Source organism: Podarcis pityusensis, assembly GCF_964106645.2.
Source record: "Podarcis pityusensis genome assembly, chromosome: 11".
Taxonomy (NCBI): Eukaryota; Metazoa; Chordata; class Lepidosauria; order Squamata; family Lacertidae; genus Podarcis; species Podarcis pityusensis.
The window spans coordinates 28,367,579-28,383,484 of NC_138036.1; the positions used below are offsets into that span (position 1 = coordinate 28,367,579).

At 47.0% G+C, this 15,906-nt stretch overlaps 1 protein-coding gene and 1 long non-coding RNA gene across 3 annotated transcripts in view; one reads left to right on the plus strand and one right to left on the minus strand.

The window, feature by feature from the left end:
* Positions 1-14,939, minus strand: part of LOC308458369 — a 33,978-nt gene extending 19,039 nt beyond the window's left edge. For both annotated transcript variants that reach the window (XR_013977291.1, XR_013977292.1), the window contains exon 1: positions 14,833-14,939. This is a non-coding gene — a long non-coding RNA (uncharacterized lncRNA). The remainder of the gene's footprint in view (positions 1-14,832) is intronic.
* Positions 5,110-14,839, plus strand: OTP (orthopedia homeobox). Its single transcript, XM_080973065.1, has 3 exons — positions 5,110-5,320; positions 6,023-6,453; positions 14,110-14,839. The coding sequence occupies exons 1-3, from the start codon at positions 5,284-5,286 to the stop codon at positions 14,638-14,640; spliced, it is 999 nt and encodes a 332-aa protein (XP_080829191.1). The 5' UTR covers positions 5,110-5,283; the 3' UTR covers positions 14,641-14,839.
* Positions 14,940-15,906: the final 967 nt, after the last annotated feature.

A 15,906-nucleotide genomic window follows, 5' to 3' on the forward strand; every position in this document is an offset into this window, starting at 1 on the left:
TAGGTTCAAAGAGGAAAAGAAGAAGAAATCGTGACCTCTCCCATCTCTGTGGTGGGCCTCCTGAACTTGTGCGCGCCCCGATCCACCATTTTCTCGTGGGCGTTTCAACTCTGGACAAAGTTTCCCCCTCCGAGGTGCCACCAGATCCCTCTCCTCCGGCTGCCGAAAGATCCCTCCGATCCTCAAGATACCACCTGAGCTCACGAGAAGACGCAAACTGGGAGCTACATCTCGTTCTCCCACCAGCCGCGTTTTCAGGAAGGGGCTTGCTTGGCGCACCTCTATCCCAGACGTGGCTTCGGCTTGGAGACGCTTCTCCCGCTCGGCCCCCGCCCCCGCCTGCTCTCCTCCATTTCCCTCCGTTTCTTAATCAAGCCCCGGGTTTGATTTGCCGGCGGCTGACCCAGGCCAGGCGAGAGAGGTAGTCCGCGAGATCCTAAGAAGTCACTTGATTTGTTTTCTGCAAGCAAATGGAGCCGAGGCGCGCGCACCCCCCTTCCCAAAAGTGGGCTTGTAATTTGCAAGGAATTAAAATTGATTCTTTTCATCAGGCAAAGAAAATAGGAAAATGTGAGATCGTTAATTATGGAGGGAGACGCTTTCTCATTAGAGGCAGCGATGTTACCATTCAGCATTTAAATAGCGGCAATGTGAATAATAATTATCATAACGTGTCATATTTCAGCCCTGAAAAGACACACTTGCTCCCCCAACCCCCGAAAACACGCGCGCGCACCAAATTGCATCCTCCAAAATTAAAGAAAACAAAACAGTCGGCTAAAAGGGGGGGGGAATACGCCCCCTAAATCCTAAACGAATTTATTTCGAAGGGGAACTTCTTTCCACCCTAATGATGCAGAGCAAGGCAAGGAACTCCTGTGTGGGAAAGAACTTCCGCTGACCAGCCTGTTTTTGAATAGAAGTGATAACCAGTTATAAAGGGGGGGGGGATCAAGAAAGCAAAGGAGGGGGGCAGCTTCTGTTAAGTGTGCAAAGCAATTAGGAAGCCAGGCAGAGTCGTTTCCTGGGTGTCTGCCGCTGTGCCAAAGGCGCCTCGAAGATGCAAATAAACAAGTGGACACCCCCCCCCCTGCATTCCAGCCCGTGCTCCCCCGCCTTATTTGAGTCCTTTGGAAATCAGTGGTGGGATCGAGGCCTTAAGGGGGCAAGGACAATAACCCCAGATCTGGGTCAAAATGGTGCATGTGTGTGAAACCCATCCTCTTTCTGTTGCAGCCGCGTCTGAGGAGCCCCTGAATGTGGCACTTCCAGAGTCCCCTCCCCAACCCTCCTCTTCCTCCAGGCCGCAGTTGACGGCGGCGCCTCTCTATCTGCGATGTCTATTTCTGTTTCCCCACCCCTGCCAACCCCCAAAGCGGCCCTCGGCCTCCCCTCTCCGCCTCCAGCTGTGTCTGGACATGCCCCCCTCCCTCTCCACGGCTTGGCCGACTGGAAGCAGCGGCGGCAGCAGGCGGCGCGCAGGGGGGAGAGGAGGAGGAGGAGGACACCCCAAAGCGGGGATGATTTCCCGGCGCCCAGCCCTTTTGGCAGGGGCACTCTTGTACAAAATTCAATCTCTCTTTTTTATGAGGAGTAAACCGCCTAAATAAATTTTATTAGGGGCAAGCAATATGTTCCCTGGTCGTTCCCTTTGTTCCAGTCCTACGTGTGTGTAACAATCTAAAACCTATTTATGGAGGGAAAATCGCCGGATCCGTCATAGAAAATCCTTTTACTTGGCTCTGAAGTGATTTTCTGAAGAACACTCTTGTCATGGTGGAGATTTTGGGGGCCATTGTGCTAAGCCGTGCCTTGTTAGGGACTTCACTTTGCCTGATCAGGTGGGAAATACCTTCCATTATCCAAGGAATGGGCCTGACTGGCACTTTTCTGGCTTCCTGGGGGGTGTGTGTGAGGAAGTAGAGAAGAGGGAGGGAGGTGGGCGGTGGGGGAGGGGGGAAAGATGACGAGGGGCTGGGAGATCTTTGTAAATACATCTCCGGCTCAGCCCAGGTGGAATCCAATTCTCCTCCAATACTCTTGGATCCAAGAGGCGGAGGAGATGAAACGTGTGTGTGTGGGCGCGCGTGTTTTACATAGAGAAAAATCAAGAATATTTTCACTCTGACAAGCGTCTAGTCCCGGTTTCCCCCTCCCCTCCTCCTCCTCCCTCCCGATTTCCATTCTTTTCTTCCCTTTTCTCCCTCTCACAGCCTCCTTCTCTCTCCCCTCCTCCCCTCCCATGAAGCCCCCCGCAAGCCCATCGCGCTTTGAAGCCTCGGAAGGAATGATTTAGTTTGTTTATCCTGCTATAAAAATCAAGAGCAATAGAAAAGTCATAAAAGGGAGCGCGCCATCCATCACGCCGCAGCCTTGTTTTCCCGCGGTTCCTAAGCGAGATGGATAAGCCGCGGGTCCCAGCCCCTTGTTAAGCGCGATGATGGGGCTGCCCATTAACTATTACGCCCTTTATTTATCGACTTGAAAGGCGCACGCCGAGCCAGCCGAGCTCAGGATCTGGTGGAAGTTGGCAGATTTGGGGGGGGGGACTGAGGGGCAGAGAGATATGGAGCACCCCCACTTCCCAAAAAGGCAAGGAAGGGAAGCCACCCTTGGAAATGTGCTAGGCCACTAGAAACAGGACGAGGCGAGGCAAGAGGGCACTGCGGGGTGTGTGGGTGTGTCTGGGATCAGCTGGGAATAGTCTTGGGGAGAGAGAGAGAGAAAGAGAAAGAGAGGGAGAGAATTGGGCAAAACTATTCCGGCTCATGAGATGCGCTGTCCAAAAGGTGGGGTGTATGCCGCCCAGCAAGACTGAGACTCCCGGGGGTTAGCTGCCCAAAGTGACCACCTGCCCTTTCCACTAGGCAGGCAGGCCACTCGGTGGGGGTAGAGGGGGTAGCGAGCCAAGATCATCGGCTGCCCCTTCCACAACCCTCCTGCAGGCTTACTCCCGCATCCCTTGTAAAGTGGGCATCGCGGGGAGCTTGGTCTGCTTCTTTTGTCTTTTCCGGCTGGTGATGGTTAGCTACTTTTGGGAGATTGGAGCAGCAGGGCCTTCTCTCCCCCCCCCTCCCGCGCCCACCCCTTTGCTCTCGGGCTGGGCTTGCTGCTTCCAAGTCTTCCAAACAGGGCCGAGAGGCGGGCAGCCCTTCACGCTCTCCAGCCTGACAGCGACCCCTTGAATGGGATCATCGACGGGCTCGCCAGGCGCTCAACTGCCCCACAGCTCGCTCGGCCGCCTCCTTTGTCTCCCCTTTTCAGTGCCAGCCCGAAACCCACTACCCCTGCGTTGCCAGCAGGAAAGGAAAAGCGGGGAGGGAGGGTTAAGAAACCCCAAACACAAAGGCCGAGCAATGTGTTGTGGGTGTCCGTCGGGCGGCGAAGCAGCAGCAGCAGCACCAACAATAATCAAAAAAGCCATTCGCCCGGTTATTACTGAGCAGAGAGAATCTCCCAGGTGAATTCCCGACCCCCACCCATCTTCGCTTGCTGTGTGTGTGTGTGTGTGTAAGCTTTATTTGCACTACATGAATAATCTTAATTGCATCACTCTCGAATTAAAAATCAATGTTAATCAAGCTGGAAGAAGGAAATATCAGTTTTCATTGTGCCTGGCCTAGATGGCAATTCCAGCCCCCCCCCCCCTTTGGAGAATGGGGCGGGGAGAGAGAGAGAAAAAAAGAATCAAATAACTTTAAAAGGCCATTCTGTTCTGCTACAAATACAATTGAAACGGATTGTTTAGGAGCGGATCAGAAACGGTACAGAATTTTGCACTTAATTTCCTCCGTTATCATTTACAATAAGAACCTCTTGCCTTGACAGCCAAGTCTAAACAGTAGTAAATTAGTACAAATTTATACTGATTTTACTCTAATAATCGTAATAAAAGCTTATAGATTTGGCACTAATTACATAAATGCCTAATGATCTTGAAAATTACTCTGGTTAGAAATATATTACTAATCTAAACTTTGTTGTTGGCTGGCTTTGAAAAATCAGAACATTAGAAATGGTTCGCTTCCCTTGTGCGAAGCACTTGAAATTGTTGGGATAGTTTAACATATTCAAGAGGAAAATAATGTTTTGTTTTGTTTCTTTTTGAAAAAAAAAGCATTCAGCTTTATTTACTGTCTTAAACTGAGTTTGGAGACAAGCTGAACTTAGAAACTTTCTCACACGCCCAGGTGAATGAAGGAGGCGCCTGGAGGCGCTGCCTTCTCCTTAAACCAAGACAACTGCTGGAATTATTCCTGTTTTATACAAATATGTAATTCAGCGGATTGAGATCCTTGTGGGGATTTGGGGGGCGGGCGGGGAGGAGGAGGGATGAGGAGGAAAGACTGCTGCAAAGATCCATGTTACTACAGACGTTTCATTAGGGTCACACTCAGCTTTCCTCTCTGCTGCGTTTTCCAACCATCCCATATTAGTGGCTGCACTTAAGTTTATACCCCACATTAGAAATCCTTAAATAAAGCCATCCAACACAATTTATCCCCAGAACAGATACACCTCCGCCACTCCACAGCTGTGCAGAATCTCTGTGTCCTCTTTCCTCGCTCTTTCCCTCCCGCAAACCCCAAAGCGACGGCAAAAGAACAGCAACAACACACCACAACGAAGACATTAAAAAGTGTCTGTGAGTGTAAGACGGTGCTGACGATGGGGGAAAGGAACAGCACAACATACCAGCCATTCACTTCTGCCCCCCCGCCCCAGCCACCTATATTCCTCTTTTTATTGGGTTGGCTTTGTCAGTCATTTTCAACTAATTTGATCAGGAGGTCACTTTTGTTAAAAAAAGAAAGAAAGAAAAAATAAGAGGGGGCGGGGGAGGCTGCCTCTCCGGCAATTCATCAGCGCGGGGCGGGAGAGAAGGCGAATGGCGACGGGGGCTTTAAAAGCCCAGCCCGCGCGGCTCGGCGCTGCTGCTGCTGCTGCGGCTGGTGGTGCTGAGGCTGCGGGCGGGTGGAGCGGGGACTCTTTGGGTGCTGACATTTGCAGGCTGCCCTCCTGATTGGTCCCTTCGCTGAGCTGCTCACGGGTTCACTGAAGTGTTAAGCACCTCCCCGTCTCTCTAAAGGACATTATAATGCAAGAGACCCCCTTTTTAACCACACACCGAATTTTCTTTCATTTAGGCGATCTATATATAAATATATATCTATAAGCTTGAGAGAGAGCGAGATCCGGTGCAACTTTTTTTTTTCATAAAAAAACCCACCACCAACCGCTAAAATTTGGGGGGGTACAGCTTTCGCCCTGGAGCGGTGCGCGATGCTCTCTCACGCCGACCTCCTGGACGCCCGGCTCGGTGAGTTGCCCCCCAAAGCCTCTCTTCCCCCCCTCTTTCCTCCCTCTCCCTCGCCCCCAGCAGCACCTGCAGCCAAGGAAGAAGCCCCGGGCAGGAAATGGACAATTTGTGCCTGATTTTACCTTAATGCGACTAATTTCTTTAAAAGTAATTGTACTGTATTAAAGTTTGATTTGATTTAACGCCATCTTAAAAACAACAGCAAACCACCTATGGAATATGTAGATCCAAAAGCAGCAGTAGCGGAACTGGGGGGCCATTTCGTTTTAGGTTGTGGCCCCTCTCCCTCTCCTTTGTCTTCTTCCTGTTTTGTTTTTTATTTTATTTAAGTCTCTCTTTTTTTGTTCTTTTGAAATAATCCTGCATGTGTGTATCTAGTTTGCCTACCCTTAAGAAATAAATTGAGGCGCCCTTGGCTTTGGACAGGTGGATGTTCGGGAGCGTCTCCCGGCGAAGGCGCAAGGCGGCCCCCTCGGGCGAGGAGAGGGTGGCTGGGGGCCGTCCGGGGGCGACTATCCAAGCGGGATGGCTCCCAAGTTCTTGGGGGGTGGGAAGGAGGCAGGGTGGGCCGGCCCCGTTCCTCCCCGTCGGGGGCCGGGTTGGCCTAGGGCGCTGGTGGACACCGTCCGGGCCCGCCGGCCGGGGGTGGACCGTGGTGTGCGCCTGGCTGAATCGCGGCGGGCCGCTGCTTTGCCTCCGCAGGGATGAAAGACGCCGCCGAGCTGCTGGGCCACCGGGAGGCGGTGAAGTGCCGCTTGGGCGTCGGAGGCTCGGAACCCGGAGGCCACCCGGGCGACCTGGCTGCCAGCGCGGACTCGGTGGAAGGCTCCACGCTGTTGCCCGGCGACGACATCTCCGCCGTGGGCTCCACGCCCGGCGCGCTCTCGGTCGGCGCCAAGGACCCGGACAAGCAGCAGGGTCAGCCCGGCGGCGGCGGAGGCGGCGGAGGCGGCCAGAACCCCGGCCAGGCCGGCCAGCAGCAGGGCCAGCAGAAGCAGAAGCGGCACCGGACGCGCTTCACGCCCGCGCAGCTCAACGAGCTGGAGAGGAGCTTCGCCAAGACGCACTACCCGGACATCTTCATGCGCGAGGAGCTGGCCCTGCGCATCGGCCTCACCGAGTCCCGGGTCCAGGTAGGCGCTCGCCGTCTGTCCATCCACCGAGCGGCCAAGCCACCCACCTTCCTCCACTCTCCGACCCTCCATCGCCCACCCCGTCCAGGGACAGGGGGGGCCTTCCAGGCCAGGGGGCGCCCCCGTCCCCAGACCCAAAAGGAGGGTGGCGGGACTTAAACGTTACTACCCCGCGTTGGTTAATTAGGGTCATTGAGCTCCCCTGATTAGGGACCCGAGGGCTAGCTAATCAAATTCCTCAAGGAAAGGATTTTCAATTACGCAAGGGGGGCGGGAGTTCGAACTTGTGGTTTTCGTTTTGTTTTAAAGTTGTCTCAAAAGTGAGAAAGGGCTGCTGTTGTTTCTCCAATCCAGAGACGCGAATGCAGCAGTTTCATAAAACGGCACCAACTAAAAGCAATGCTTTCGATGCCCCAAAGCGAAGCCTTCCCATTAAAAGAATAAAATAAAATAAATATCCTGCCCTCCGCTCCATCACAGCACTGAACAGCACAGACGCTGCGTTACAAAACTTAGTTTATTTGAAGCGGCCTGGGAATTTCGCTGTTGTACATTCAGTGAACGCTACAACGCTTCGAGATCGATTTCTAAGGCAACAGACTGGCACTCCGATCCCAAACACATTGCTCGATTTCACTACCAAGGAAGGAGTTTGAGGCAGCAGTCTAAGAAATATTTTCAAAGAGCCTTAAAAACCCAAGGAAGAGAAAGCCTTTGCTAGAAGTTTTAATTTTAATTTTATTAGCGTTTTATGTTAAGGAGTATTAGAAAAACAGCTCTCTGTTTATGAACAAACGCATTGGACGCATTATAGAAAAGATGAAATAATTTAAGAGAAGTATAACAAATCTCTTTTTTGTGGTGAGGTAATATTCAATTTCAGCACACATTTGCCCTACTCTTTAAGAAAACAAATCATTTGTGTGTTATCTTCCTGTTTCGCATACTGGCAGGTTTGAATTTGTTTCAGTCCGATTAGTTAAAATGACTCTGCGCTGTCCTCAGTCCTGAACTTTCCCTTTCCTTGGTTCTTTCTATTTTGATTATTCTGATTGAAATCGCTGACATCCAAAAGGAAAAAGAAATGTATTCTTTTAAAAAATCTTAAAGTGGAACCAAATTTATCTGGAGGCATTTGCATTTTAGATCTTTTTTTAAAGGCACTAATTAAATGCTGCTGACTCCAATACCATCATTTTAGTTTGATATTATTAGCAGGTTTATGAGGAACTTAATTACAGGGAAATCAATGAGATTTCTCTCTGTATAGAGAGAATAGATGTGTATGTACTTCGTGAGTTGAAATCCTCTCTAATTAATTTAGCCAGAACTATAGAACGCCAAGCAGATAAATGCAGAGGAAATCTAGAAACAACACTTTTAAATCCCAAGGAGGACTTTTGTGTTTGCGTTCAACAGAGTTTCTGTCACCATATACCTACCTATGAAAAGTGCATTAATATTATCTATTAGATTAGAAAACACTATAATGGGGAGTCTTCCAGAAAAATTGTTACGCATGCCCAAACCAAACCAATTTAAAAACAGTAACACCAATGCTAAAACCAGAAAGCTACCGCAATTCTTCTCTGAATATATATATATATATATATATATATATATATATATATATATATATGATAAGTTATACAGATTTATTCAACCAGTATAGAACGTTAATTAGTTTAAATTAAAAACGAAATCTGGTTCCAAATAAAATATAATTGGACAACTAACTTGGAAGGAAGAAAGGAAAAGAGCAGGAAGCCTATTAAACTCCACTGGGTTTCTCCAAAGGTTAATAAGCAATTTCATTATCAGGAATGTGATGAACGAAACAAAATGTATAATATAGAATGGAAATAGCGATTATTCACCCGCTTCCTCTCCCCAGTGGTCGAAATCCGTAGAACTAAATGATAATGGGATCCTGGCCGTACAACGATTTACAGATAGTAAACGAAATTACGGAGAATGAACAGATGCATACGATCTTATTTTGGGTTAATTAATTAATACGGAATAATTACCTCGCTTCATTTACAATTGCTAACGCAAAATAAAACCCTCCACTTCAACATGAACAAGTGCTTTTCAAAGACCCCAGTCGCGGTTAAAACAGGGATAAGGATTGTTATTCCATTTTAAATCATATTGTTTCTTGCCTTTCCTTCGAAGGTAAGCGCGCGTCAGATGGCGACCCGAGGTCGCTTACAGCCTGAAACTAACCATATTTTTACCCCCGTGGTTTTCTAGCCTTACTTGTAAGTAAGTCGCGTTCACCTCAGTAGGACTCACCTCCAAGTGAAATGGGGGGGGGGGGGAGCATTTTAATGACCTTAGCATAATCCTACACGCTGCTAATAGCTACGGGCGGCTGAATAGAAACAATTTAATCGAGTGGCAATTTAAATATTCTTTACAATAATGTTCTGCAGTTTAAAAAGTAATCAAATCAACATAACCTTCTTAATTAACACTTCAGAATGATTAACATTGTGTAAGCTTGTGCAAAAATAAATTATGGGAAATGTATTTACTTCCCAGTTCATTGTATTCTTGCTACTTGACCAAATGGAAATGAAAGAGTAATGGATGGGTTTATGGTCTCGTTTACACAGCCTTTGCGGCGCGTAGGGGGCTCCACATTGATCCGGGAATGCTCCACGCGCCCGCCTTTCGAGCTGCTCTCTATGCACCATTATATGCAAGAATAAATTATATTTTTTCTCACTTTCCTGTCTTCTACATTTTAAAAACCTACCCCTGCTTTGTCGAAAAGGCCTATCCCACGCCTAAGCTACCACTTTGCGCTCTCTCTCTCTCTCCCCCCCGCCTCTTTCCAGACCGGGTGTAATAAAACCATTCTTTTTATAGCATGCCATTATTAGAAACCAATTTCAGAATTATTTATAACCTGGAATGGCTTATTAAGCAGCAATGCGAGAATCATGCAAATGACAGCGATCCAATGCAATATAATAAGCATAATCATTAGTCTCTCGCGCTGATTAATTAACTTTCAATATTTTATTTACATAAAAAGCAAATCAGTGAAATAACTTCTGCACAGCCAGGCTTGCCTTTCAATATTTTACACCAACCTAAAAATAATGTGCTGAGACTCCATTGACCGTGTCCCCCCCGCGCTGGCCGTGTCACCTGCCACATCTTAATAGGGGACAAGCTGAGAGTATTTTCTAGTTTTCTAATGGAATGAGAAATTGCATTTTCTTCCTCTCCCAGTAACTATTAAAGCGTAATGAATTCGGCCTAGAGTTCACGGCTGGCTGATCGAAATGAACCTGAAATCTGAGCTTTAATGCAGCTCCCCAGATTTCCTACCAAATCTTCGCATTAATCATCCGCTGGATTCCAATGAGATCTTCATAAAGCTTTGTGAAAGGAGGGGGTTGGGGTGGGAAGAGAAAGGAAAGTAATACCCTCTCCCCTTTTTTCTTCCCCATTTATAGCTGGGGAATTAAACGGGCTATATATTTCCAAATACATTTACAGTATGTCTATATTACTGTAGCAGCAGGTATCATGAAAGTAGAGTTTGAAATTGCAAACTCCATTAGACCCTCAGTGTTGTATTAATAATGTTGGGCGGTGGGGAAGCAGAGGGGGAGTCGCTGCGTTTTCTGATCGCAGCCGAAGTTGCCCAAATGCCTGTGGCTAATATATTTCCAGCTCCGAGTTGTCATGTGCGCCTTTTCAAAACCTCCCTCAGGTTCTCTCTCCCTTTTAATCTGTCATGCACCGGTTTCCAAGTGGATACGTTCACATTTTCAAAAGCATATGCGCCGTCGCTCTGAAGTGAGGCGATGACGACCTGATGGAGATTCTTTTACAACCCCAGTAAACCATGACACATAAAAAGATTTTGTGGCCACCATTTAACTATTAACCCTAAAACATAATTGAACACGACTTCTCTCCGTCTCTCTCTCCCCCTCTCATCTTTTTCTTCCTGCCTTCCTTCCTATTATTATTCCTATAACATTTAAGTCCTTAACAGCTGTTCCTTCTTGCTAATGGCCAATCGCATTTCCCTGTATAAATTGAAGGGTTTGAAAGAATGCGGCGGTGCTCCGGAGCCTCTCAAATCCGTAGGCTTGTAGACTGTCCCTAAAGCAGAGTGAGTAGGCACAAGAGCTCGGAGCGGCCCCATTCCAGAGTGGCGTGGCAACCCAGTGCGCCCACCGCCCGCAAATAAGACAAGGATCTTTGTTACTAAAGCGCACACGGACGGTTCTTAAAACAAAAGGTTGGAGTGGGACAATAAATACTAAAATCGATTTGGAATTGTTACGGAAATTCCCGGTTCCAAGGCTGGAGTTTGCTTCCCTGATTAAAAAAGCACAGCAACCAAGTGGGGTGTACACCATGTACCCAGATTTGACTCTGGATAGGGCCCAGCCCAGATACGCATCTCCATTCTGCCCCCTTTTGCGCTGCAAAAGTTTCTGCCCTTTCACGAATTTTTTTTACGCATCAACTTGTGGCGGCGGCAGCGCTGTGGCCGGGGTAAAACAGCCAGAGCAGGGTAAGACAGTGCAAAGAGAGAAAGGGGTCGAGGCAGAAGAAGGCAATAAAGAACAGGCCAGATGTAGGCGGGGAGAGAGCTGGGGAGAACCACCAAGCTAAAGAATATTCCCACAGAGAAATAAATGAATACCAGGCCAAGTCACTTATTAAGAACCCGTAATATTTACATATACAGTACATGCAAAATTGTGTATATTCGCGTGACATATACGTTCATTTAATTAACTCAACTGGAGTAAAACCAAAAATACCAACATTGTCTCACAATAGTTGCGCCGCGCGATCCTAAACATGTTTACTCGAAAGTAAGCCTCACTGAGTTCAATGGAGGTATTCTAAGGCTAGAAGGGGAGTGTGCGCCATTCAGTTCAGTGGGGGGGGGTACATCAGAGGAAACATGCATAGGATTGCGGTGCCCGCCTCAGTTTGCTTTTCTATCCAGCCAAGTCCCGCTTGCTCATATTCAAAAGCCTACTTATAGTGCAATACTAAGGATGTTTTTCAGAAGTTGAGTCCCACTAATTTCTGAAAGTCTGATACCAGGTCAAGTATGCTTAGCGTTCGAGTCTTGTTTATTTATGCTTAGTATTTAGACACTTGGGAAAGGCCTAATTTTTTTTTTAAAGCCGAGTTGAATGGCTCAGTAGAAAATGAAAAGCTGCTGACACAGACGACTTCAACGTTTGGTGGAGCTGACAGAAGCTCGGTTGATTAACTAAGGCATCAGAATGAATATCTAAAGCAAAATGCTCCACAATTATTGCAATGGCAGCTCACTTGAAGTAATGATTTAATGCATCTTTGTTGCATCTCCTTAATGAGGTACTTGAGCTTCACCACAAGTCAACTGCAAAACAAAAACTTTAATATATATATTTAAAACTCAGCTTCTCAGTAAGCAGCAATCTTTTCCAAGTAGTCACTAATCTGGCTTTGTTTCCAATTACGTTATATAAATTATTTTTTGAGGGGGGAAAGTTTCCCTTATGTCTTATTTACATTTACAATATGAATATTTCTCATGCCTTGAAGTAGGAAGAAAAACATATGAAAACACCAATTATTTCACTGGGAAGTATGGCATATTCAGTGCTTTCAACTTCTGGTACTCAGGTAGTAGGAATAACTCCTATTGGAAACCACTGCTAAGCACTAAAATAAAAATAAAAATGTGTATGGGACCTCTACACATCTATCTGCAATGTATATTCAGAGTGTTCCACATATCTGTAACAAAACACACTTATTTGTTTGATCCCAGTAGAGAGATCAATACACAGCTTTCTCCTGTTCATCCATATTCCCTTGCTGATCTAGGCTCACATATGCAACAGATGCTATGTGTATGGATCCTGTGGCTGGATGCTTTAGGGCAGCATCAGTGCTTGCATGTGTGATTCCCAGCCATGGGTACCAAATGCAGGGTTCTCAATAACCAGCATAGATAAAATATGGATGCCAATTGTAGATGAGTATGCATCTTCCATATTGTCTGTTGATGTATTCAAATCAGGATACAAAATATACACATATCTAGCCTCACATAAACACACACACATACATGCATATGGGTAGCTAAAAATGTACTTCTATATTCAAAAGTCCTTGTAAAGATGGGCAAAGAATGCAGTCCGTATTCTAATTTATATATTTGCTCTAAGCATATGGAACTAATGTAAATAAGGGGTGGATACTTTTAAAACTATTATAAGAAACACAATCTTCTGGTGCATTAAATGAACATGCCTACAGATGAATCTCTTGCTCATAAATATTTTATAGCTTATATTAACGTACTTATCTTGATTATATTTATTGCGTATCCTTCATAAGATACCCCATTAGATTATTTAAAAGTGTAGATCTAGTGAACTCAAGTGGTTAGTGAAGAACTTTTCTACAATCTCAGTCAGAAACCAATTTAACCTGAACTTAAGTTAAATCACTGAAACTAAAGAGCCCACATGGCTTGTGAATTCAGCTACTACTGAACACCTTGTTCAAATGTGAGGAATGGAACTTATGTGTAAGTCTGAAGGTAAATGTGCATATTTGAGAAAAAACACAATGACACCATTCTCTAAATATGTTTTCTTTGAAATATTTCACCAATATTTCGGTGCAAATCTCAAGAGTGCTTAGGATGAGGTACTATTAGAACCATGAAAGTTATGTCATTCACATTGTCTTAAACACAAGTTTTGCACAACTTGTTTATGCATCAGCGTATTAATTAGACTGCCAGCTCCAGAAGTAAGAGGTACGATTGTAGCTTTATTTTTTTCTTTTGTGCCTATGCTCACATAGTAGGCCTCCCAAACTAGATATGAGTCTAGATGCTTAAGAAAGATTATTATAAAATCTAAACATTATTACAAAAATAGTAACAGCTGTAGCAAACTCACAATAGTAAAATAACAGATTATTGGTACCAGAGTAACAACTTTATTTTCTACTGTTTTCCCTAGGTTCTATCAGGGGAAAAGGCAGGGTATAAATAAATAAATATATAATAATACTATTTCAAAGGGCTAAAATCTAAGGATTGTAAATACAGTATGCCAGCTCTTTTATTTTTATCCCTCAAGCCATCTGTGTCCAGAGTGGGGAAATGTTCCTCCTCCTCCTCCACCACCACCACCACCACCTTTAAAGGAGTATTCTCCCTTTTGTCCCCTATGGAAATAGAATAGTTGCCCTTATTTTCTCCCTTCACTTATGCTCCCTTATTAGTCAATGGAACATTAGGGGTCGGTTTCGGAGGAACCGTGGCGAGGCTGAAGGAAACAAGGCAGCGAAAGTCCTTTGCGTTAGGAGCAATGATAAAATACCAGTGCGTAAAAACCCATATTTTAGCCGGACAGCAGGACAGACACCAGACGTCTGTATCCACACACAGACGCCTTCTTTCCCCCCTCCTGACAACTCCATCTTCACCTTTAGGGCCTCAAGCCAGAGGCGTGGGCCCTCAGAGAGGCGGGTGGCGGAGGGACGCGGGGCCTGTTCAAGCGCTTTGCCCGGAGTGCCACGCTAACCGGCCTCTCTTTTCTCTGTCCTTCTCCCCACTTGTCCTTTCCCTCCCCGCCGGCGACAACGGGCGGCTAGGTGTGGTTCCAGAACCGGCGGGCCAAGTGGAAGAAGCGCAAGAAGACGACCAACGTGTTCCGCGCCCCCGGCACGCTGCTCCCCACGCCGGGCCTGCCCCAGTTCCCCTCCGCCGCCGCTGCCGCCGCCGCCGCCATGGGCGACAGCCTCTGCTCTTTCCACGCCAACGACACGCGCTGGGCCGCGGCAGGCATGCCGGGCGTGTCGCAGCTGCCCCTGCCGCCGGCGCTGGGCCGGCAGCAGGCCATGGCGCAGTCGCTGTCGCAGTGCAGCCTGGCGGCGGGGCCCCCGCCCAACTCCATGGGCTTGTCCAACAGCCTGGCGGGCTCCAACGGCGCCGGCCTGCAGTCGCACCTCTACCAGCCCGCCTTCCCCGGGATGGTCCCCGCCTCCCTGCCCGGCCCCAGCAACGTGACGGGCTCGCCGCAGCTCTGCAGCTCCCCGGACAGCAGCGACGTGTGGCGGGGAACCAGCATCGCCTCCCTCCGCCGAAAGGCGCTAGAGCACACAGTCTCCATGAGCTTCACCTAATGGCGTCTCCTTCCCGCCTTCCTAGCCAGCCAGCAGCCTGCCCCCAGCCGCGCCTCCCGCTTTCCCGCCCTTTTTGCTTCTTCTAATTCCTCTTCTTCTTCTTCTTCTTCACCTCAGCCCTGCCCTCACTCCCCACTCCCGCCATTTTTTTGTACTTAAAAGAGGGAGGGGGAAACAAAACAAAACACTTACCAGGGAGTCGACTCAGGATCAGAAGTGAGTGGACTGGTTTGCGGGCAGAGTTTAAGAGTGGTCGTCCAAATAACACGACCCAGGCAAGCGCACGCACACATAAAAACATACAGACAAGGAACACGCTCACCCCAACCGCCGCCTACTGTGCTCCAAGGGCGGAAACACAATCGACGTGTGTCTTAATAAGGATTTGAGAGATACTCAACCTGACAAAAGGACTCGTTGGATCTCCTCCTTTAATTTCCTCCCCCCCCCCCATGTTCCAAGCCCGCACAGCCAAATTCAGATCCAGGCATCTGTTGGGCTTTTATTTTTTTATACAAAACACCAAAACAAAAACCCACCTCATGTAGAAAGACAGTATACAATGTGTGCATGTGCGTGTACAAATAAAGATGAAAGTTGGTTGCAGGGGTTTTGATAGAAAGGTTTTCTTAACGGGCAAGTTTGGCCCTCGGGTGGCTGCGAGGCAAGAATAGTGGTCAGGATGTGAAGCGTGAAGGGGAAATTGAACCGATTTTGATAAAAGCATTTTTAAGCGAATTTTTTTGGGGGCGGGGGAGGGATTCAAACGATTTTTAAAAAAGAACCCGCTCCAAACACTTCCTATTACTCTTTTTTCTTTTTGTGGGCGTTTTGATTTCTTTGTTTCGGTTATTGCTGTCCCTCCAGTTTCTCTTGTTGCCCTCCCTCTCCGAGCAGCAGGCTGATAGATAGATGCCTGGCGCACGTGGACTTGAGACATCTCCAACCTGGCAAAGACTTTGTACAGATAAAACAATCAGCTATTTTTTTCTCCCTTTCTGCATGTGCTGGTCCAATCCCAGAGAACAGAAGCTATTTCGAAGAATGAACAAACAACGTGAAATAGGATGTTTTGTGTAGATAAAGCATTCTTGTTACATACTGGTCGATTTGTGATATGTTAAAAGAAAAAAGAAAAGAAAAGAAAACTTACTGTCTGTGCTTATTTATTATGGAATTTTGGGTTTCTTAATAAATGTTTGAGGCTACTATAAAGCATATGATTTGACTTTTGCCAACAAGTTTATATATCAAGTTAATGTAAAT